Genomic DNA, 24,858 nt, shown 5'->3' on the forward strand with positions numbered 1-24,858 from the left:
GAGAGAGAGAGAGAGAGAGAGAGAGGAGAGAGAGAGAGAGAGAGAGAGAGAGAGAGAGAGAGAGAGAGAGAGAGAGAGAGAGAGAGAGAGAGAGAGAGAGAGAGAGAGGAGAGAGAGAGAGCCATAGAGAGATAAACAAAATGAGTTCGAGAGTAAGATACAAAGAAAGAAATATAGAACAAGTTTGATTACACAAAAAATTTACGTACATAATAATTTGTTTAATATATTAATAATATTTATACATAAAACCTATGCAAAGAAATATATAAGTGTGATTACACAAATATTTACGTACATATAATTTGATTAGATATTAATAATATTTATCTTACTCGAATTAGATTTATACACAAAATCAGTTCTTCTTACATGGTTCAACGAATACAGCTAAGTTCTGTGGAATCCTTACATGTTTGAAGTCAATGACCTACGAGGAAGGTAAAGGTATGTTATTATACAAAATCATGCATATGAAAATCAAATTGTATAATAATAATTATATCTTTTTATACGCAAGTTCTTGCAAATGAATCAGAGTAAGATAAATCACACAGTGATATGTATAACTATTGAGACTATAGAAAAGAGAAATTTATGGACAAGCTTTTCAAACCTCAACAATTAAAGATTTGTATAGACATCGAGCCATTCTCACTCCCACAAAATGATGAAGTGGATAAAATAAATGATTACATGCTTTCGCAGTTGCCAAATAACATGTTTTGTGTTTACTCTTATGTTCCAGTAAATTTTTACATGTCACTAAAATAAAGGATTTACATATGTTTTCTATCTCAGTGACGTCTATACCGTAAAATCAGCACCACCGAGATTAAATACCAAAAAAAAAACACACAAAACCCAAATTCCAAACTATATATATATACTTTCTAATATTTTCGAAAAATTACTGATCTAACCATCTCATCCCGTGCAAAGCGCGGATTACTACCTAGTATATCAATTACAGAGACAAATCATTCATTGTCAATGTAACACGAATCTCCAGTTTTCAACAATCTTTCTGAATAAATAGTAGATGCAGTAGCTTCTTCGTTCTTGAACGTTGAAACAACCTTTAAAAGCACTCAAAGCAGTTTCATACAAACAGCAAAAAACGATCGATATAAACACCTTTTTGAAGCTACATGAACATGAGCCAAAGAATAATCAAACACCTTTGTCATGGGTCCTGACCCATAACCTGATTATGTAACCGTAAAAGCCCACTTCACTATACAGTATCTGAATTTTTAACACCATTACTTCATGGGCCTCATCCCACAACAAGATTAGCTTCCTTAGCTAAAAGATGTAAAACCTTTTTTTTTTGAATTATACAGAGGTATACTGGTCCTACATAAGTGATCCAGACTAATCATGTGTTACCACGTGTCGATCCTTTGTCCTGACGATGTCGAAATGTTAATTCCCCAGTGGCCGGGATTCGAACCCAGGTGGCGGAATTCACAGCTGTGAGCCTTTTACCACTAGAGATAGAAGTCCCGGTTAGATGTAAAACCTTTGACAAAAAAACAAAAAAAAGCTAAAAGTAAAACACGAGAAATACTTGGGTTCACCCCTAGGGGTTCATCCCTAGGGTGAACCTAAAGGTTCACCAACCAATCATATTGTCTCATTTTATATACATGTTTTTTTTTTAAAAAGGAAAAAGATATTTAGCATTTACTTTACAAATAAAAAAAATAAAATATACAAAAAATAGTTTGAAAAAAAAGAATATTAATATTGTTAAACCCCGTCTGCACTAAACCCTAAATAACAAACTAAACTCTAAACACTAAACCCTAAACCCTTGTGTAAACCCTAAACTCTTGGATAAATCTTAATCCCAAGTCCTAAGTACTAAACCATAAATCCTAAATTTTTAGATTTACCCAAGAGTTTCAAATTTATCCAAAGGTTTATTATTTAGTGTTTAGTGTTTAGGATATGAGTTTTAAATTTATTCAAGAGTTTAGGTTTTATCTAAGAGTTTAAGGTTTACCCAAGGATTTAAGGGTTACCAAAGAGTTTAAGGGTTACCTAAGAATTTAGGGTCTACTGTTTAGGGTTTAAAGTTTAGTTTAAGATTTTAGGATTTATTGTAAATGGTGTTAATAATATTATTTTTTTTCTTTTCGGACTAATACTATTTTTTGTTTTTTTATTTATTTTAATTTTTAAAAGTAAATGCTAAATATTTTATTTCTTTTTCAAAAAAGTCTACATACAAAATGAAGTAATATGATTGGTTGGTGAATATTTAGGTTCATCCTAGGGGTGAATCCAAGAATAACTCTAAAACACGAAATCAATTCCATTATTCATTTTGTTAGGTCATGTCATAAATGGCGCACGTGTTTAATCAGATTTTGGCAAAGTGCATTCTGACTAAACAAGTGATGGCCGACCGATGGTACGATGCAAATGCAAATTACGCAATAATGGCACAAGTGTCGACAATATTTCAGCCATATCTTAGTTACTCTCTATTTTACTTGGAAACAGAAATGGATACGTGAAAACGAAAGCGTATAAAAACGTAAATTTTTTTTTTTTAATTTAAAAAGCGGGTAAATGTTAAAAACATATATCCATATATATATATATATATATATATATATATAATATAAGAAATTTTTATATAATCTAAGACTAAAAATTATATGATTTAAATTTAAAACAGAACATTTATTAATTTATAATAGTTTTGAAATGATTTCATATTAAAACTATAAAAATATGCATAAATTAAGTTTATTATAAACTATTATATTAATTATTTTTAAAAGTTCATAAATTTATTGACATAATATATTTGAATATATGCTATAGCTTTAATAAAAACTTCAATGAATAAAAAATAATTTATAGTATTAGTTTTAATATTTGTATATTTCTATTCTCTTTAATTTATTTTATATAAAATTTTAGATTTATATAAACTAAAACTATGATTTTCTATTTTTATGAATTATGACAATGGATTTTAGAAAAAATGGAAGCATGATTCAAAACGGAATCGTAAGCTTTCAACGTGATTCTAAAAAAAATATTTTAAAAACATTTTGAAAATGAGATTTCGTAAGCTTTTACAAAGTTCTGATTCTTATCCCGGTTTCGAAGCGGAATACAGACATCCGATAAATCTTCTGTGCAATATAGGTTACTCTTATACTTTGTACACAGCTTAACTTATACTTTTTCTCCATCCAGATTTATAAAGAGAACAGTGTTGCGCTGAATTTAACTTTTTATTTTAAATATAATTTTACTACTTTTCACTTAATAACTCTACTTTTCTGCTCATTTACTTTGGTTTTTACCAATCATACCTAAAGTGATCTGAGTATTATTCCACTGGTCCTACTCGACCTTGACAAGTGACAAAATTGATGATCTGATCTTATAAACATCAAAATATCTAAATCTAATTTTTCTTTTAAGAACCTAACCAATCCAGTTCAACTTCTACCAAACTAGGCTGGATAGTCTCGTAAAATTAGGTGCTACAACATGTCCGTTAATCGTTACAAGTTGCAAAATATGCCAAAATGGCTAAACCTAAAGATGTGCTGAAGGCTCTGTTGCGTCATCTTTTTATCTGTGAATATTTCAAGTATAGAATCATGACAAGGTAGACCAAAAAAAACACCCATCAGTAAATTGACTCGACATTTTTATGAGTCTTCTTTTCAATTATTCAACACTATTAAAACTTCTCACTTATTAAAGATTTAACACAATAAGTAAAAGCGAGAATCTAGTAATTAGGTCATTTCAAAGTTTAGAAGTGGCTAGTTTGATTAGATCCTTGCGAAGTGTTTTCCCGGATGCAGTCTTTGGTATGGAGTTTATAAATGCGACCTTCCTTATTTTTTTATACGGTGCCACCTGCTCATAAAGTTAAACGTTTATTATTTTCTTACCAACTCTTTAAAATAACTACGACAAAGTAGATGGTGTCGACAGAAGTACCTGTTTAGAGATGAACTCAATAACTTGTTTCTCAGAGAGGATGCTCTCAACCTTTCTTGTCACGTAAGCCATTGGATATTGTCCTGCTTCTTTATCCGGAAACCTAACAGAAGAAAACTTCATGTTATTTTTGATGTTTAAAAGGCAAAATGTTCAGTGGAAAACATAGTGAATGTAAGAGAAAACGTACGGAATAACGGCGGCATCGAGAATGTCTGGATGAGTGATTAGGAGAGCTTCGAGTTCAGCTGGAGGCACCTGATTATTCAGTCCAATTTTGCTTTTAGAATTTGCAACATTGATCCATATATAATAAAAATTGTCTTTAACCTGATAGCCTTTATATTTGATTAGTTCTTTCAGTCGATCCACCACGAAAACAAATCCATCTTCATCGATAAAGCAAAGATCTCCTGTTTTTAGCCATCCTTCGGAGTTGATGGTTTCATTCGTAGCTTCTTCATTTTTAAAATAACCTTGTAAGAAAGAAACAAAACAAAGTTGTTTAAAAGAAAAAAAAGTTGTTTATGTGTTGTGTATGTAAGACTTTCGTTTTTCTGTTTTTCAGATTTTTTAATCTTAATTTGCAAAGATTTATAAACCTTGATATTTATTTATTTTCTAATACTAATTATCATCAACATCACGATGAAGATAAAGCTAACATCAACATACACGGATAGTCGGATGCATACAGAAAATAAATCAGTTAAATTAAAAAATTCTTCAACTAACACATTAAAAAATTCTTCAACTAACACATATTCCTTGCTACTGATTTCTCTACAAATCATCGACTTGACATATGCAAATCAATTGGTACCTGACATTTCCAGATCATGTACAATAAATACAAAATGTAATTATTCACACTCAGTTTAACCCACATGCAACGTCCATTACTACATAAAAGCTTGAAATCGAATACAAGTTGTTCCCGACGTTTGTTTATATATTTTTCTTTTTGTTTTGTTTTGTTTTTGTCATCTAGTAGATTATATTCCATTTAACAGTGACATTACGCTAGCAAAGATAGAACCCTGTTTTAGAACTATAAGCCGGCGTGGCAAAGGTTATCATCCAGAGCGAAAACTAGAACCACAACGATTACATAACTCAAACTAGTATAAAAAGAATTATAAACACTATCATAATATATCATTCTTCAAAACCTACCGTAACAATAATAGCTATAATTAAAACTTTAGATCCTGCTACCACTAGCCAACTATATGGTATAATAAGATTAGCCTAACGTATTTACCTTTTGCAATAGTCGGGCCCTTGAGCCAGAGCTCACCCGTTTGGTTAATTCCCAAAAACCGACCCGTATCCGGATCCACGATCCTCGCCTCCACATCACACGTCAATGGCCCCGACGTGCCGAATCTCCGGCTGTCCTCCACGGTATCGATGAAAGCCCCTCCACCGTTTGACTCCGTCAAAGCATACGCTTGAAATATATGGACCGTTGGATATTTCTCTAAAAAACCCTCCGTTGCCTCTTTGCTCAACGGCGCTCCTCCACACCTCACTGTTTTAAGAGAGCTAAGATCGTACTTGGCCTTCATAGAATCAGCCTCGTTGACCATAGCCACCAAAACTGGCGGTACCAAGGTGAGAGTCGTGGCTCTGTATTTCTCCACCGCTGCCATCATGTCGTTGAGCTCGAATCTAGGGAGGATGACCACCGTGGAACCGATAGCTACGGTGGCCATAGCGAATGTTAATAGTCCGTATGTGTGGAACATGGGGACGGTGCAGATGAATGTCCCGTGCATTGACTTCTCCGTGAGCATTCTAGCCACGTAAGCAGTTAAGTTCTTGTGAGACGAGATCACTCCTTTGCTCGGTCCTGTTGTGCCCGACGAGTAAAGCATCACCGCCGTGTCGTCCTGGTGGACTCGGTCTCTGACCCGCTCCCCTCTCGGCTCCTTCTTCATCATCTCACACACGACACCGACGATTCCGCGAGTCGGCTCCACGCGCTCATCCTCGGTGAGAACGATGGAGATACCGGCGGGGAGTTTTGTTGCCAGCTGGACCGTCGTGAAGGCGAGCGTCGGGTTGCTGTCGGCGATTTGTCTTGAGATCTCCCCGGAAGTGTTGAGAGTGTTCGCGGTGGTGACGACGGCGCCGAGAGACATGACGGAGAGGCAGACGATCGGAATGTAGATGGAGTTGGGAGAGAGAATGAGGACGACGTCGCCTCTCCGTATTCCGACGTCATGGTGGAGACACTCGGCGACGCGATCCACGGCTCTCCAGAGATCGGAGAAGCTCAAGCTGTGGCCAGTGGCGGCGTCGATGAAGGCGGTGGTGCCGCGGTGGGGCTGAGAGGAGATGAAAGTTGTGACGTCGAGTGATGGATTCGGTGGGAGGCCCAATGGGTTGCGTTTGGTGTAGAATGTAGAGTTTGCTTTGCAGAAACCACTTCTGGAGTCGGTGAGAGATCTCAGAGGAGACGGATCTGCCATATTCTTGAAGCGTATGAATGAAAAAAAGGATCCAACGGTGCTATATTTGATTTAGCGCGACCAGTTTTTTAAAAATGTAATATAGAGAAAGACTTAACGGAAGGAAGACGTGAATGAATTATATGATGTTTTACACCGAGTGATGACAAGAGATTCCTAATGTTCTTGTTTTTTTGCGGTTGTTAGAGCAATTTTATTCCTCATATATAAATATCAAAATAACTAAATATAAGAAGAGAAATAAGGAAGAATATCTTTTTTTATTAACAGAAGGAAGAATATCTAATATACTATATTATTAGATATTCTTTGGAACTCCTAGGGGTATTCAATTCAAAGTTTTAAATAATCTATATTAGAATGACAAATCTACTATTATTTAAACATAAATTTAAAAAATTCATTTAAAATCCACGTTATTGAACTTGACATTTCGTAAAGTACTCTGAAATCCACTTTTATTGAAAATATTTTAAGTTGTGGAGTTTTAAAATTTTCAGGTGACTTTAGGGTGTTTGGTTGAAGTTTCTTCGTCAAAAAAAAAATAAAACTCAAATTTCATGGTTTTAGGTGATATTCTAGAGTAGTTTAACAAAAATCACATAAATCTCTGCAACTTAAGGGGTGTATCTAACTGGGATTTTTAGGTTATTTTATTATAATAATAAATCCAATGTTATTCAAACATGAATTTTAAAAACTCATTTTAAATACACATTATTGAATTTGATATTTCATAAAGTACTCTGAAACCCATTGTTATTGAAAATATTTAAGTTGTGGAGTTTTACAATTTTCAAGTGATTTTAGGGTGTTTGGGTGGAGTTTCTTAATTTAAAAAAATTTAAAATCAAATCTCATGGTTTTAAGTGTTATTTTAGAGTATATTAACAAAAATCACCTAAATCTATGCAACTTATTGAAATAATCTAAACCCCGGTTGAAATCAAATCACATCAAATGTTAAATTGAATACACCCCCTCCCTAAATCTTAATTCACTAATTAATTTTTATTTAAATCTTTATATAAATAATTTGTTTCTGTTTCATCACCAAAAATTATTCTTAATGAGAAAAATATAACATGATTTTAAAACAAATATGACATGACACCATCATAATTGTGACATGTTAACTTTTATATATAAAGTTTTATATTTTGACATTTTTAAAGATGTAGTAATAACTAATAACTCATATATCATAACTAAAGTAATTTTTTTATAAATTTTAATTTTTGACAGAACTTCTAAAATATGGTTATAACTAATAATTCATATATTACCATTAAATTAAAATATATATATCAATAAACTAAATATAATTACAAGTATAGAAAATCAACATCAACATATATATCATATTTTTGTACATATACATATCATCAAAAAAATTATAAGTGTGTTTTAACAAATAAAAACTAAAACAACACTAATCAGAAAAATGTTGATAGTTAAAAATGATTAAATTTTATTAAACTTTATGGTTTCATTAGGTTAATTGAAAAATAATTTTAATAGTTTAACATATTTCTACTAAAACAAGCAAAATTTTAAAATTTATTAGAATCATATATTTAATTATAGACATATTTAAAAATCAGAGAATAAAAGACATATTTAAAATAAATAATCATTACAAACAGTATAACATAAATAAAAATTATTTTATAAAATGTCATTTTGAATTTTATTAGATTTTTAAAAATTCAAATACAAATAGTTAACCTCAAATGAAAGAAAACAAGACTGTATATTTAATTATATTTATGGTTTTATTTTTTTTAAATCAATAAAGTTAAAATATAAAAATAATAACATCAAAAATATAAAATAAATTTCCTCTTAAAACATTAAATTATGTTTAAATTATTATTTGGTGTATGGCGGCATGAAAATTATAGTAACATTTTATATACTTAATGATCTTAGAAAGAGTCTGGATGTGTCATAGTTTCTCCTTAGGTCGGGTTTTTATATAGTCCAAAACCAGGTTATGTTGATACTAGAAACATGGCCAAAAACATTACTAACGCCGGAATTCTAACAACAAGACCACTTCCTATATTTAAACAACTAACCTATCTCATGTGGCGGTCAGATGTTTTGGCCTTGTTACGTTGTTTCGGAGACTTCAACAAAAGATATCCTGCTGTTTTTAGAGCATATCTAAAAAACTCTCTACTTTTAACTGTAGTTTACTCTATTCTATAGTATGTATCAGTGGCAGATCTACATGGAGTGTGGGTGGGACAATTGTCCACCATGTGTAATTTTAGTCAGATTTTTTTTTTAATTTGTCCCTCTTAAAATTTCAAAATTATATAAGTTTGAACAGTGTTTCATAGTTCTGTCCCTGATCAAATCTCGTTCTAGATCCGCCACTAGTATGTATATTTGTCATAATTAATATAGATCTATAAAACTTTTATAAATAAATAGAACATATATAAAACATATTGCAACAATATTAATTGATAAAATCTTACAGTATATAAAATTATAAATAAAAATATATAACTAAATATTAAAATACAAGAATATACCACATTATTCCCTAAAAATATATATTTGTAATGTTCCATCTTTGGTTATACACAAAATTTTTGGCCAATATTTTAGAGTGTTTGGAGGTTCTGGAGCAATTTACCAGATTATTAGTGTTGTTGTAATATTTAAATGTGTATCATAATTTTTATCTTCATGTACCTTTTAAACAATATTTTTATTAAGTTTCTTTTGTAATAAAATATTTTTTATTGTCTAATTCTAGTTTTAAAATAATATAAATTTTATTTTATTTAATTTTATGTATCAAACTTGAATTTATGAAAATAAATCTGAAATAATTATGAGATATAAAAAATTAAAAAGTAAAACGATAAACAAAAAATATTTAAGAATCATAAATGTGATGTATAATTAATTATAAGGATCAAAATACAAATAAAAAATGAAACTTTAAAGATGAAGTTTTGAGTAGTGAAATTTCAAATACAAAGTTTCACTTTTTAAAACTCTAAATTTTAAGTTTCAAAGGTTTTTTTTTGAGATTAAAAAACTTTATATTTCAAGTTTAAGAGTTTATTTTGGAGATACTCTTAAGAAGGACGTTCTTAAATGTCTTGGGATAGCCAACTAGAGTTTGCTAGATTTCTTGATCCCCTCGGAAGGACGTAAGAGCATAATTATCGCAACGTCCCAGCTCGTCCTTAAGGGTAGTGGAACCCACAAAAACAGCAGGATCGAGGAAGAATGTCGTTATATAAGAAAGAAAGTATTACACTGAGAGACAGTTTATGAGTTTTATTGACACAATAAAACAGCTATCGCTACTAGGACACTTTCTTCTAACAGCTTCTCTTTTTTCTAAATAAATTAGTCAATTCAGAACTAAATTGATAACTAACCAAACCAGTGTATTAAATAAATAATCTCAACCACACATCTCTATTCTCTTTCTATTTTATTTATTTCTTTTAGTGGTGGGATTTCATCACAACCCTTCATCTTATAAATAATCTAATGGCCTAGATAATCATAGATAAAATAGGTCCCACTATCTTTCTTCTTCGTCTTCTTCCTCCCACACATTCTATTTTTTTCTAAACTGAAATCTGATTCTTCAGATAATTTTTTCTAAAGAAATCACATGTAATTATTTTCTCTGTTACTCAATCTATCTTTTAAGATATGTCAAGGTATATATCTGATGATGATGATGTAATAGTGACATATACGATAATTACATCAACGGCAGAGACGTTGTTGACTTTGGTGTAGTGACGACGGAGATAGACCACGATGGAGCAGTTTTGACGGCGAAGACGTTGTAGAATGCTCATCATCCACCATGGACCAGACTATGAAAATCAAGAAATTCACCCACCATGACCACCACCACGCATTCACATGAGACAACACCAAGAAATTAGGGTTCCCCCACCACATTCATGTCTCAGAACCTCCTTATTCGTCGGGATTTATCTTTTTCGTGACCTTTGTTCATCTCCGACGCGACTCCAACTATCACGAAAGCTCGAGAGCAACCATGGATAAGACATTGTACATGTGGACAGTGAAATACATGTGTACACACTGGCATTAGTGTTCATGAACCACATAGTGTACACGGTACCTACTAGGTGTGTACATGTTTACAATGAATGCCTACGCCCATGTTGACCTTAGTGTCCATCTACCACCGCGTGTACAATGTATAATCATGTATGTGTCCATGTATACCATACTGGCCTTCCAAATGTACTTTGAGTCCTCTGCACAGGCCGTACACACGTGTATACATTAGTTCTCAAGTTCCAAAGCGACCACAATGTACATCTATGCCTCTGCCCTTGTGTACACAACATAGAGATGTCCATGTGTACAATAAATATGACGGTGTCCATTCATAAACTATTATCTTTGTACAACAAAATATTGAACATACATGTTGTGTACATGTGTACAATTAACAGTCCTTTGAGTCCAGGCTGTAAACATGTGTATACATTAGTGGCCATGTTCCACAGCGTCCACAATGAACATTCCTGCTTGTGTTCGTGTGTACACTAAAAGGCGATTTCCATGCGTACAATAAAGTCATATGTCCATGCATAAACAAAATGTTCACCGAACATATATGTTTGATGTCCACGTGTACATTAAACTCTGATGTCCATGTCAACAACAAAATTGAACTATAACAATAAAGTTTGATGTCTATGTGTACAATAAAGTCCGATGTCCAACTATGTACACCAAAATTTTCAATGAACATACATATTCACTGAACATACATTTTCGATGTTCATGTGTACAATGAAGTCTGATGTCCATGTGTACAATAAATATCCATGTATAAACAAAAGTTTCGATGTCCATGTGTACACATGTACACATGTATACATTAAGAGGCTATTTTTGCAATTTGAAAAGTTAAAAATTGAATAGTAAATTTTTAGAAGTTCAAAAACATGTTCGTGTAATCATGGAAGGTATGATTTTTATAATTAAAAAATGGGGAGTCAATTTGAAAGAGATATATTTGCAAATCAAAAATAATGAGAGCATAAATTAATATATTTAAAAGTTGAGGGATCAGATATGAAATAAAGCTAAAAGTGGAAAAAAGAATAGAAAAAAGATTAAAGAGAGAGAAGAGAGAAAGAGAAGACAGCGAGAAGAGAAAAGAAAATTAAAGTTGTAGGACCCGTTTAGTTGTAAAAGTAAATGTAATTAGGTTATAGTTTCAAAAAACTACCCTAAGAGCAATAAGTGTCTTATGTTATAATAAAAAACTTAATACTGCTTTATGATGAAAATAACTTTATAAGAAACGTCCCAGCTCGTCCTTCGTCTTCCGCCCTTTTGATATCTCTTTCGTCCTTAGCTCTTTTTATTTTAAGGACTTAAAATTGTTCTTGCGATAATGTTGTCCTAACATTTTGACATAAAGAGTTTGAGAGAAACTTTTTTAAAACTGTTCAACATATATATGCTCTTACATTTCTCTCTTATTGAAAAAATATAATACCATTACTAGTAAAAAGTGAGAATCCAGCAACTAGATCATTTCAAATTTTAGAAGTGGCGAGGTTGATTAGATCTTTACGAAGTGTCTTGCCAGATGCATTCTTTGGTATTGAGTTTATAAATACGACTTTCCTAATCTTTTTATACGGTGCCACCTGCTCATCAAATAAGTACAGATTTTGATCGTTAAAAGATTGAAAATTTACCACTCAAAATAACTACACTATAGTATATTCAAATGGGTGCCGTTTTGTGATTTTAGTGGTACCTGTTTAGAAATGAAGTCAATAATTTGTTTCTCTGATAGGTCGCTCTCCAGCTTTCGTGTCACGTAGGCCATTGGATATTGTCCTGCTTCTTTATCTGGAAATCTATGGGATTCACAAAACCAGAAATAGAGAAAAGATGACTTCACCCAAACACGTTGTAATTAAAGTGGGAAAAAGTTGCTTTGAAAAAAAAAAGTATGAATGGGTTTACGGAATAACGGCAGCATCTAGAATGTCTGGATGAGTAACCAATAGAGCCTCTAGTTCAGCTGGAGGCACCTATTAGCGAAATCCGAACTATCAGAACTTGTGCTTTCAAATTTGCACCATTGATTCTAAATATAAATCTTTAACCTGATAGCCTTTGTATTTGATTAGTTCTTTCAATCGATCCACAACGAAAACAAATCCATCGTCATCGATGTAGCAAAGATCTCCTGTTTTCAACCATCCTTCGGCGTTGATGGTTTCATTCGTAGCTTCTTGGTTTTTAAAATAACCTTAAAACCAATAAAGAACAATAATAAACTGTCAAATAGTAAATAATTATTGAGAGAATGGGTGTAATATACCCATCCGCGGCCCAAATTTGCAACATGCCCGTGGGCTTTTAAATAGACAAATACTGTAACCTTTTAGACATGGCTTGACGAAATTGCCCCTGCCTTATATCTCGTTAGTTCGTGGTGTTCGATGTTCGATGTGTGTCAGAGCTGAGAGAAACGGGTTTATCGTCATAGCGGTGTACAAACGCGCGTGCAGGACCACAGGTGGTGCCAGAGACGACTATCCGCTGGATAAAGAAGTGAATTTCTCTCGTTATGTTGACATTTGTGTTGGAGCCGACGACCCGATGGGTAAAACAGGGGTGCTTTCCCGTTATACCGATAGTTGCTTCGGTAAGTGTAACCTTGGTTGCGTATTGGAGTTGTGGGATTGATACTAGGGTTTATAGATTAGAATATATATACTTAGCGGTCGGGAGAGAGATTGGTGAGTGAGAAACAGTGAAAACGTAAGTTTACTCTTCTATTTTTAAGGTTCTGTAGAAAAAAAGCAGTAGTTTTTCTCTACTTTCTTTATGCTGTAACCGACAATTCAGTAGAACAAAAGATCGATATAACATTAGATTAACAGTATGAGTTGTTTTTTGATGTCAGGAGAGGTTGAAGCAATGGGACATCTTGTGAGACTTGTTGTTGGTGACTGGCAAAGACTTGGCCCTCGTCAATGGAGGTTCGACATTGACCACACCGAGGTGAAACACGATGTTGTGTTGAGAGAGAATGAAACTTACGAAGCCTTGATGGAGATCGTCAGGAGTAAGTGTGGTGTACTTCCAGGGGAACCAGTCGCCTTGACATATGATTTCCCGGTGTGGATGAAGGTTCCTGGAGACTTAACCACACCACCTGTGGACATACTAGAAGACGGAGATGTGGAGCTCTTCATGGCAGTGAGGATGGACTTCGTCAATTTGGCTATGTGCGTATCCTTCGGTAACGTGGCAGTTGGTCGCTACCGCACAATACGTAGGGAGGAGTTCGGACTGACAGAAGACGGTACAGAGGTTCTTCCACCTAAGCCAAAGCCTTGGAGAGGTTTGTTATACATTAGTACAATAGAAAAACCATCGATTGCTAATATATAATTTGCCTGCTAACCTAAAGAATTATATGCTAAGTTACATTTTGCCATAAATTATTCGGTGCTAAGTTAAGTATTGACTGCTAAACTATATATTTATTTGGTACGTTAAGTTTTGACTGATAATATATATATTTATATGCTACGTTTGATAATGCTTGAAAAATTGGTTGCTAAGTTGAGTATTGCCTGATAAAATATAAGTGTATATGCTAATGTTTCCTATTTCGATGTTAGGATTCCGTGTGAGTGGGTATCTACAGATAAATGAGCAAATGTTGATGTCCATCTGCAGCGGTGAGCAGATGGAGGAGATCCGAAGGAACGCTGTGCGTCTGACTCCGAGTGAGATTTACCAGCCACAGATGGACCTCCCTGACGACAATTCAGAGACTGATTCATCTGAAGATATGGATGTGTTCAAAGCAAATGCTGATGGTGAGATCAGGCTTGAGGAGCTGTCCAATGGTGTGAGCAGCCTTGGGGTAATTCCTCCTCAAGAAACAGCAGACACAAACCTAAACTTAGCCATAGGTAATGAAAACCAAAGACAATTTTTTCCATTGGCTCGGTTTGATGTTTTAGCATATTTTGATAACTTTATTGTTGGTTGGGTAATTTTCATGTTAGCAGTTACCGCTGGCAGTAGTGGAGGACTCGTGGGTGCAGCTGATAAAGGCAAAGGGATAATGATTGATGCAGATATTGTGGGTGGTCAGTTCTTCGGCTCGCATATGGGTTCTGGTTCTGGAAATGCAAACGCTAATGGAGCTAATGTCCAAGAAGAACACAATGATGCTGAGGATTGTGAGGAACAAGGTTAGGTTCTGATAACTAGATCCATTAGCAGCTACGTAAATGTATAACGCCCAAAAATGTAGTTTCTCTTTCGATCCAAACTGTTAGCAATTATGAAATAACTTAACACTGAGCCCCTGATCATATATTTAGGTAAATTTTGAGTTAGTAGTTATTTGTAGTGTTAGTTGCCAAGTATGTTCGTTTCAGTTAACACCGAGTTGATTGATGATTCCAGGGGAAGATGTGATGGTCAGGAATGATCATCTCTATGTTGGCCAAGTGTTTGTCGACCGAGAGGCTTTCAAGGTCCACATGTCGCTCTATGCATTGGCTAACAAGTTCAGATTCTTTGTGAAGAAGTCTGAAACCGGCAGAGTTGTCCTAGAGTGCAGCGGAGTAAACTGTTCATGGCGTGTGTACGCCACTAAAATGCCGGGTTGTCCAAGGTTCGAGATCAAGACATTGGACACAACCCACCGTTGCACCGTTGAGGAGAGAGGAGAGTTTAGAAAACATGCAACCTCGTCAATTGTGGGAGGTATGATGCGAAGCAAGTACGTTGGAACAGGAAGTGGGCCAAGACCACGAGCTCTTAGAGAGATGATGAGGACGGACCACAGTGTTCCGATATCCTACTGGACTGCTTGGAAGTCCCGAGAGAAGGCAATAGAGAATGGACGTGGCAATGCGGAGGAAGCTTATAGCACTTTACCTTCGTACCTACAGCAGTTGGCGACTGCAAACCCTGGGACTCTGGTAGCATTGGAGACAAGTAAGGGACCTGGCGGTGCGCAGCGTTTCAAATACCTATTCCTGTCATTTGGGGCAAGCATCAGGGGATTTCCTTTCATGAGAAAGGTGATAATCATTGATGGAACTCACTTGAAGGGGAAGTTTGCTGGGTGTTTGCTCACAGCTAGTGCACAAGATGGAAACTATCAAATATTTCCAATTGCATTTGGGGTTGTCGACAGCGAGAATGACATGTCATGGACATGGTTCTTCACCAAGCTCCTTGCCGTGGTGCCTGATGCAGAGAACCTTGTTTTTGTCTCTGACAGACACACTGCTATCTACTCTGGAATACGCAGGGTAAGCATCTATTACCTTTCCTTATTAGTTGAGTGATATGTGTTAGTTTATCTGCTATAATTTCATTCATCCTATGGTTAACGATTTCATTCAATTCATCTTTGTAAAATTTGAAACAGAACTGTTTAGCAGCTAAACTTGAAGTTAGTATGATAACATGTTCTTTGTTTTGCAACTAGGTGTACCCGATGGCAAAGCATTGTGCTTGCTTGCTACATCTCCAGAGGAACGTCCAGTGCATCTTCAAGAAGAAACATTTGCTCTATATTCTGGGAAAAGCAGCAAGAGCTTACAAGCTGGAGGATTTCTACATGCACTTCAACGAGATCAAGTTGGTGGACATTGCTTGTGCGGATTATCTGATCCGAATCGGACTTGAACACTGGGCGAGGTCTCATTTTGATGGAGCAAGGTACAACATTATGACAAGTAACCTCGCTGAATCCCTTAATGCAGCACTATCTGAGGCTCGTGAATACCCCATTGTCCCGCTCCTGGAGTATATCAGATCAATGATGATGGGGTGGTTCTCTGCAAGACGTGCAGCAGCTGCAACGAACATGGGTGCCCTAACTCCGAAAGTTACTGATGTCTTGACTAAGAAATTCACTGAGTCGACCGGATATGCTAACAAGCACATCATCGACAATGAGTACGAGGTGGTTGATGGCAATGGGATGTACTACCGTGTGGATCTTGGTAGAAAAACTTGTTCTTGCAAGGAGTTCGAGGCGCTGGCCATCCCTTGTGCACACGCTGTGTCTGCTGCTATATATGCAAGGGAGTCTGTGGAGAGTAAGGTATCTGAGTTTTACAGCACCGCTTACTGGGCTGAGGCGTACAGTGGGAGCATCAACCCGGTGGAACAAGCCAAAATTGAAGCTTATAAGTTTGGTGTGGATGGTGAAGATGGCCACCTTCGCCCTCCAGCAACTCGACGCCCTCCTGGGAGGCCAAGAAAGGCGAGGATTCCATCCCGTGGGGAATTCAAGGTTAGTATTTTAACGTTTACTGACTAAGTTCAAGTTAGCAAGTAACTGATAATTTACAGCTTAGCAAGCAAACAAATTGGTTTACTGTTATGGATTAAATTGTTATCAAGTAAATGAATTAAATTATGATTACCTGTAAATCCTTTCATTAACGTTTACTGAGTCTGATATCATGTAAATCTCTTATATTGCAGGCAACTGGTGGTTTCAAGCGTCGCAGGACCTGTAGCAGATGTGGAGGAACTGACCACAACAAGGTCACATGTAAGATGCCTATATGAAAGATTAAGTATGTAGGGGTGAGTGGAGTTGTAGTGTTTCTTTTGTAATGGTCAGATCTGGGGCGACCTTTTTTCCTTAGGATATGAACTATTATTATGATGTACTAAAACTAAGTTCCCCAAAGCAGCCCACATTGTCACATACTATGTGCAATGCAGGGTGTGAATCTACTCATCCCATTTTATGTTTATGTTATGAACTCGGTACAATGTTATGTTATGAACTATTTCATTTCAACTATGTTTTGTTGCTAAGTTTGTATGGTAAATTCGTTATGTATCAGTTGCTAACTGATACAATAACTCGTATCAGAATGGTTAGCAGGAAAACATATCATTTATCAGTTATTCTTAACTTTATATCGACTTAGTTTAACTTTCATCGTATTATTGGATTATTGTTAACTATGTTCATGTTAACTGGTAATTCACAGGTTAACAGGCAACAAAATAGTTTACTGTTACGGATTGAAAATGTGGGCGAAAAAGTAAATAAAAAACGTAGCGGTTACGGAACCATTTATAGACATCCAATTCTACCTTTCCCCTATTTCATACCCAAATACCCAAATTAAATCCTTCCTGGTCATCAAAACTAAAACCTAACCCCCCCTATGGTTTAGTGAACCCATGGATATGTATTTAAATTCTATAACTTTCAAATTCGAGATTGTGTTATGGGTATGAGAGGATTTAATCGACTTAGTTTAACTTTCATCGTATTATTGGATTATTGTTAACTATGTTCATGTTAACTGGTAATTCACAGGTTAACAGGCAACAAAATAGTTTACTGTTAGGGATTGAAAATGTGGACGAATAAGTAAATTAAAAACGTAGCGGTTACGGGACCATTTATAGACATCCAATTCTACCTTTCCCCTATTTTATACCCAAATACCCAAATTAAATCCTTCCTGGTCATCAAAACTAAAACCTAACCCCCCCTGGTTTAGTGAACCCATGGATAAGTATTTAAATTCTATAACTTTCAAATTAGAGATTGTGTTATGGGTATGAGAGGATTTAATACCCAAATTAAATCATTCCTGGTAATTAAAACTAAACCCTAACCCCCCTCCCCTCCCTTTGGATTTGTGAACCCCTGTGTAAGTATTTAAATTCTAAAACTTTCAAATTCGAGAGTGTGTTATGAGATATAGGGGTATTAGAGAAATTGTCTCTACAAAAATGTTAGCTGTCGTCGATAAGTTTAACTGTTAACTGTTATTGATAAGTTTATGTGTTATTGATAAGTTTAACTAACAACCTTTATGTGATGGATTTTAACTGGTTATTGAAACTAAAATGAAAAAAAAGAAACTGATGTGGTTTTAAAGCATTGATCCATAAGATAAAGCCACAATGTAATAAACACAAACATAGAGTTTTAAAATCCAGGGGGGAGACAAGACTAAAACGAAACAGACAACATCTTGTAGTGTAGCGAAAAGTAAGAAACAACACACTTAACAGAACAGTTAAGCCGATATGTAATCCCAGAGTTTAACAGCCAATTGCTTGGATGCAACTGGGAGCAAACGAGTACTGACTGCCTTGCAACCAACAAGACCATCGAAGGCGTGAGCTTCAATAAACAGCACTGTCATGACTGCTGCATCCGTATGAGCGGTGATTTGCGGGATTCCCTTGCATCTGGAGATTGTAAAGGGCTTAATCACAGCATTGGCTTCTGTATATCCGACGTGCTTGAGAACATACGGGATCAGGTTAGCAATGGGGGTGAACTCCTTCTTCAGCAAACTGTCACTTCGAAGGGAGGTTTTGCAATCGAAGACATTGAGTGTGCTTGCTTTTGTATCAATGCAGACTCCAACCCAGTGTTGCTTGTCCATGTTAAATGGGAAATATATCCTCTCGGGCACCTTTGGAATAGGGGTTACCAGGGGGATATTGCTGAATTTGAGCTTCACACGGTCTTTGACTGCTGTCTTGACAAAGCGATTGTGGTGCTCCATTATAGCAACTGGAAGGGAAGTGTCGTAAATGGCAACTTTAGGATTGGCGGCCGAACCACGATTCACAATTCCGATCAGAGCGTCCACGATCTGGCAGGGATGAATCAGTTAGTAAACATGTAATAAAGTCACGAGGAAAAAAAGGAGTCTTTCATACCCCAGAAGGTAATATGGACTGGCGATGAGCAATATCACAAAACTCAGCTGGAGTCACTGCATACCCCCCGAGAACTAAGACTTCCCTGTAACAAGAGAAGTTAATCGTTAACAATTACGTTAACATGTTACAAAGAAATTTGAAAGATACTATAACAACGTTTTAAAGGTACTTACGCTTCATTTTGCAACTTCTCCTCAATGAGCTGAAAACGTTGGTCGAGATCAGGTATTATGGCTTGAACAGATGTTACTTTCGGATCACACTTGTAGTCTTGGAGACCAACCGGAGCAATCTTAGCCCTTTTGCTCTTACGTTTTGCCCCAGCCTCTTCATCATGTTCCATGGGTGCTGAAACATAGTTTGTCGGATGATCCGAATCCTTGACAACGGTCGAACCCTCCTGCGTTAGTCCGAGTGAGAAAGATGGCAGTTCAACAGCAGGTTGACCAGTAACTTCCTGTTTGTTTTCGTACAGAGAAACAGAACGTAAAGAGGTTAGCGGGTTCAGAAAAAACTTGGATGTTGTTGTATAGGTTAGCAAATAATATTTGTTCTTACCTGTACAAACTCAGTATTAGCATCGACTTGTTGCTCCGACTGTTTCGATAAGTGATGTTGTTAGCAGACACAAATATATAGTAAATTAAAAGTTATTGTATAGGTTAGCAAGTAATATTTGTTCGTACCAGTTCCGTCTCAGTGTTAGCATCAACTTGTTGCTCAGACTGTTACGATAAGTGATGTTGTTAGCAGACACAGATATATAAAAAGCAAAAAATTTGTATTGTTACCTGATCCATAGGTGCACTATCGTGTAGCTGCTCCTCTATATGCTCCTCCGCCTGGGGTTGTGAGTCATCAGCATCTGGTACTTCTTGATTTTGTGGTTCCAGTGAACCTTCTATGGTTACAGGGTGAGAAACATCCACGACTACATTCAGATCACGCAGAACGTTATTGATGCGGGAATCTGCAGCTTCGGATAGGGTGGTGAAATCAAACACGGGTGGTTCTTTGGAGTTGTTGGTATTGCTTACGAGACCAGCGCGAGTGGAGCTGGGTTGGCCAAGGACATCAATTACACCTTTTATTAATGAAGCTTGCATATCCTTCAGTTGACGAGCAAGAGAATCGCCGATCTTCTTATCAATGTCCTGGAGGCATCTTGCCACGGTAGACTGGAGGAGAGCAGCGTGCTGAGATTGACTGGTAGGAGAAACAAGTTTCTCAAACTTGGCATCCAGAGCTTGATATATACGCTTCTCCATTGTGCGTATCATATCGACGAAATCAGAGGATCCCTCGCCTTCTGAAACCTCCGCAACGTGATCCTTATCGTTTTTGTCTTTCGGTTCTTTCTCCTTCAGTTTCTTTTCTCCCCTCATCCGAGAAAGATCATTGGCGGTAAGACCACCTTTAAACATTTCCTTTCTGAAAACAAAACCTTCACTTATCAATAGGACCATGTGGTCAAGAGCCAGATCATCAGACTCATCAGTCCAACTGAAATCTAAGCCAGCAGATCACTCCTCGTATGGATCATCAAGAATAGACTTTACAAACACCTGAAACATACACGTCAAAACATTAACGGTTATTTGGTTATGATGGTGTTAAAACGTAATTTAGCAGAAATGGAAAACAATTACAGTTATCAGATTCTCTTAACTTTATATCGATTAAGTAGATGATTGTTAACTATCTTACTGTCAACTGTTAATTAGTAATTTAGCAAGTCGTTAAGTGTTTTAACTGTTAAAAACACGCCAAAAATAATTAGAATCTTAGCAAGTAACTAGAGTTTTTATCTATCTGTGGCTGCAATATCGTTGTCTGCAAATCTAATTTATTGCAGGCTAACTTCAAGAGATAATCGAAACTAAAAAAGTTATTGGTAACATTTGTGAGTAGGCTGCAAGTAAATAAATTAGCAACTGGTACCTTGCATTCGGAATCTGCAGTCTTTGCATGACCGGGTATGAGACAATACTTAGTCGCCTGGGGTGGTTTGACCTGACCGGCAACGTTAACATCCTCAGACGCTTCTGCGCCTGTGTTGGACTCGCCGTCGCTTTCTGTATCCACTATGACAACACGTTCAGATTGGGTGACTTCTTCTTTAAGCTCTGGGATGGCAGCAAGCATAATCAACTGAATTGCCTCAACGTAACCACGTATCGCAACAGATGTTTGTGACAATGCGATCTCATCCTTCCCTTTAATTGAGGACGCAAGAGTAAGGTACGAGGCTCTGCCCCAGGGGAAGGCCAGAAACTCATCTAGATCTCGAATCAACTCAACATGTTCAGGGATGATGCGGGGTGTGTGTGATGAGGGAAAGAGAATGGAGGAGGTAATCGCAAGACAAGCAATTTTGATTCGCAACTCTCTTGTTTTTACGACCTTGTTCTCCAACATGTCGATGGCTGTTTCGACGGTGCAGAACTTCAGAGACCCAAAGAGTTCATTCCAGTACAGCTTCTCTTTCAATGGGTTTTTCTTCTTCTTCTGCGCTGGGATCTTTGCACAGTTCAAACCGGTGACGATGGCAAACTCTCGGAGGGACATTCTGACTGGGTTTCCGGCAAAGAGAAACCAAAACTCGTACTTTTTGTTGACTTTGAGGAGTCGGACGATAACGTGTTGTCCAAAAGCCCCAGAAAACGGAGGGTTATCATCAATCGCAAGAATCCTCCCGAATGTAGAATTCGAAAGAAACTCCAACTCCTCTGGTTCGAGTGCGGCGATTATTGATCTGGTGGTCTTAATCTTGTGATACGAATTGACACGCTCACCCACCGGTTCATCACCAGCCGCGAACATTCTTGGCGGCAGCACAATTTCATCCATCTCGCCGATTTGTGATGTTAGGGTTCTCTCTTGTGAAATTTTGGGGGTTTTTCAAGATAAATCGAAGAGAGAGATATCGAAGTGATAAAGGAGGATTAGAGAGAGACGGGACACTGTATAAAAACGACGTGGTGGTTGGGAGTTAAATGGCAACTTTTGAGAAAATGAAAAGAAACTGCTTTGTACTATCACGCTTCTCCGACACAAATTCGGAACAGACGTGAAGCTTCGCATTGTCCAATGGGTGAAGAGATGAAGTCTGACACCTTCCTGCATGCGATGTATTGGAAGACAGAGTTTTGGTTTGTGCACGCGTCTACACTCGCCGAAGGATGTGGAACTTTTAGGGGCAATATCGTCAACAAAAAAAGGGGATGAAAGTAAATGTTAAGTGGCAAGTTATAGGTGTCTTTAGGTGCATCTGTGCCAATTTCTGATAATTATTTTATCTGTGTAATAATCCATAATCAAATTTTTTACCTTTAGCAATAGAAGGGCCTTTAAGCCAGAGCTCGCCCGTTTGGTTCACACCCATGAGCCGACCCGTATCCGGATCCACGATCCTCGCCTCCACACCGGACGATAACAACCCCACGGAACCGTATCTTCGGCTCTCCTCCACCGAATCAACGTAGGCTCCTGCACCATTCGATTCCGTCAAAGCGTATCCAGCAAAAATATCAACCGTTGGATATTTCTCCATGAACCCCAACGTCACCTCCTTACTCAACGGCGCTCCACCGCATCTCACCCTTCCAAGTGAGCTCAGGTCGTACTTGCCCATGATCACATCCGCTTCTTTAGTCATAGCCACCACAACAGGCGGCGCCAAAGCCAGAGTCGTGGCTCTGTACTTCTCAACCGCTTCCATCATACCGTGGAGGTCGAATCTCCGGAGGATCACCACCGTCGAACCCGACGCTACGGTGCTCATGCAGAAACACAGTAGTCCGTACGTGTGGAACATCGGAACGGTGCAGAGGAAAATCTGGTCACATATCGATTTCTCCGACACGAACCTCGCCACGAGAGCTGTTAAGTTCTTGTGAGACGAGATCACTCCTTTGCTCGGTCCTGTTGTGCCCGACGAGTAAAGCAGCATCGCCGTGTCCTCCTCGTTGACTCGGTCTCTCACTCGCTGCCCCCTCGGTTCCTTCTCCATCATCTCAGACACGACACCGACGACGTTGACGCCGCGAGTAGACCCCACGCGCTCCAGTACGACGGAGATGCCGGAACCGGCGAGTTTGGGAGCCAGGTCGGCGGTCGTGAAGGCGAGCGTCGGGTTGCTGTCGGCGACCTGTTTTAATATCTCAGCGGCGGTGTTGAGAGTGTTCGCGGTTGTGACGACGGCGCCGAGAGACATTACTGCGAGGGAGACGACGGGGAAGTAGATAGAGTTGGGAGAGAGGATGAGGACGACGTGGCCTCTACGTAACCCGATGTCATGGTGGAGACAGTCCGCGACGCGTTCCACGGCTGTCCAGAGGGCGGAGAAGGTTAAATGGTGGCCAGTGGCGGCGTCGATGAAGGCGGTGGTGCCGCGGTGAGGCTGAGAGGAGATGAAAGTGGTGATATCAAGGGAAGGATTCGCGGGGAGAGGCAATGGGTTGCGTTTGCTATAGAATGTAGAGTTTGATTTGCAGAAACCGCTTCTGGAATCAATGAGAGATGCCATTTTTTTTGTTTCTTTCTCTCCGAACACAACTCCAGGATAGATGTTTCAAGAGTGTGGCTAACTGGCTACTGATTATAATGTAATGTATCGAAGAACTTTAAGTGAGTGAACTTTGTTCTCTTTCTTTTTTTTTTTTTGGTTTGATAATAACGCATTACCTCTTTCGATTAATTACTGTCCACTAGCGTGCTTCCCAAGAAGATTTAGCTGTGGGGCCCTTGGAGAGATCCTAAAATGATTAAGATGGCCCAACGAGAGCATAATGATTTGTCGTCCTGAGGTAAAACGGAGGGTTTTAACTTCAAAGTTAAAGAGAAGACTCTAGGTGACAGGTGTCGTGCACATGAGGGTGTTCCAGGAAAGTGCAAACCACTCCATGAACACAAGTCTTGGCGATATTGCGATAGTGTGGTGCCGAAGAGACTGAAATGGTAGGCTAGAAAGTGGTGACAAGCATGAAATTCTTTCACGGTTTTTAACGATAGGGAGTATTGGAACTTGTGCGCTAGATTAATGTGGGAGGTTGTTGTACTCCTAGCATGTACGGACGTACGAGAGAACAAGCAAGTTTTTGAGAAAAAATTGTGTATATAATGTTGGAATTGTTATAAAACATTTGGTGGATACCATAACCAAAGCATTAGAAGTTGAGGTTCAGTCGGTCGGCCCAAGTCCTTGCCGCTGATGGTCCGACCAGTTTCCTTTTCTGGTCGGGTCCAATCTTTCCTTTTATAGTTGATACCCTTTTTCCTTTTCTGGTTGGGTTTTATATTTTTCATTATTGTGGTTTCTTTTTCCTTATTGATTTAGGATTTGTACTATTTCCATTAATCTATAACGGTGTAATTCCCTAAATATGGCTTCTAATGTTATGAATAAGACACAATCAATTCCCCATATTTTCACAACACGTTATCAACACGAACCTCTAACCCTAAGCTAAAACTCCAACCACAAAACCCTAACTCTCTCTCTCTCTCTCGATCAAACCCTAGATTGAGAACCCGATTGTGAATCTCCATCCCGAGTTCAAGCCATTCCAGCTCGCGATCAGTTTCTTCCAGACCACGATCCGTTCGAGTTCGCGACCCGAAGAAAGACGCGCTAATCCAG

General features: G+C 37.4%; 2 protein-coding genes across 8 annotated transcripts; both read right to left on the minus strand.

The window, feature by feature from the left end:
• Positions 1-3,551: 3,551 nt before the first annotated feature.
• On the minus strand, positions 3,552-23,904 carry LOC108829319 (OPC-6:CoA ligase). Of its 7 annotated transcripts, none has more exons than XM_056989110.1 (7): positions 22,548-22,685; positions 16,931-17,040; positions 5,249-6,454; positions 4,315-4,460; positions 4,175-4,242; positions 3,985-4,087; positions 3,552-3,900 (listed from the first exon to the last, which is right to left on the minus strand). In XM_056989110.1, exons 2-7 carry the CDS (start codon positions 16,944-16,946, stop codon positions 3,787-3,789), a joined length of 1,653 nt encoding a protein of 550 aa, XP_056845090.1. In that variant the 5' UTR covers positions 16,947-17,040; positions 22,548-22,685; the 3' UTR covers positions 3,552-3,786. The 7 variants fall into 7 exon arrangements, 6 of the variants coding, with proteins under 6 accessions (XP_056845090.1, XP_018458483.1, XP_056845091.1 ...); XM_056989109.1 differs by lacking the exons at positions 3,552-3,900; positions 3,985-4,087; positions 4,175-4,242; ... (1 more) ...; positions 5,249-6,454; positions 16,931-17,040 and adding exons at positions 18,408-19,147; positions 19,215-19,299; positions 19,391-19,674; ... (1 more) ...; positions 19,904-19,942; positions 20,009-20,148 and having other exon boundaries at positions 22,548-23,901; XM_018602981.2 differs by lacking the exon at positions 16,931-17,040 and having other exon boundaries at positions 22,548-23,900.
• Positions 20,496-22,247, minus strand: LOC130496740 (uncharacterized). Its single transcript, XM_056989113.1, has 2 exons — positions 21,159-22,247; positions 20,496-20,782 (listed from the first exon to the last, which is right to left on the minus strand). The coding sequence occupies exons 1-2, from the start codon at positions 22,065-22,067 to the stop codon at positions 20,741-20,743; spliced, it is 951 nt and encodes a 316-aa protein (XP_056845093.1). The 5' UTR covers positions 22,068-22,247; the 3' UTR covers positions 20,496-20,740.
• Positions 23,905-24,858: the final 954 nt, after the last annotated feature.

This window comes from Raphanus sativus, chromosome 6, assembly GCF_000801105.2.
Source record: "Raphanus sativus cultivar WK10039 chromosome 6, ASM80110v3, whole genome shotgun sequence".
In the NCBI taxonomy this organism is placed as follows: Eukaryota; Viridiplantae; Streptophyta; class Magnoliopsida; order Brassicales; family Brassicaceae; genus Raphanus; species Raphanus sativus.

Excerpts from the sequence above, each read along its gene's own strand:
- LOC108829319 (XM_018602981.2), bottom strand. The coding sequence starts at position 23,745 with ATGGCATCTCTCATTGATTCCAGAAGCGGTTTCTGCAAATCAAACTCT. Across the intron at positions 6,455-22,547 it reads AGGCCCTTCTATTGCTAAAG|ATCCGTCTCCTCTGAGATCT; the intron begins GTAAAAAATTTG and ends AGAATATGGCAG. Across the intron at positions 3,901-3,984 it reads TTGAGTTCATCTCTAAACAG|GTGGCACCGTATAAAAAAAT; the intron begins GTACTTCTGTCG and ends CTTTATGAGCAG.
- LOC130496740 (XM_056989113.1), bottom strand. The coding sequence starts at position 22,067 with ATGGATGAAATTGTGCTGCCGCCAAGAATGTTCGCGGCTGGTGATGAA. Across the intron at positions 20,783-21,158 it reads CTGCAGATTCCGAATGCAAG|GTGTTTGTAAAGTCTATTCT; the intron begins GTACCAGTTGCT and ends TGTATGTTTCAG.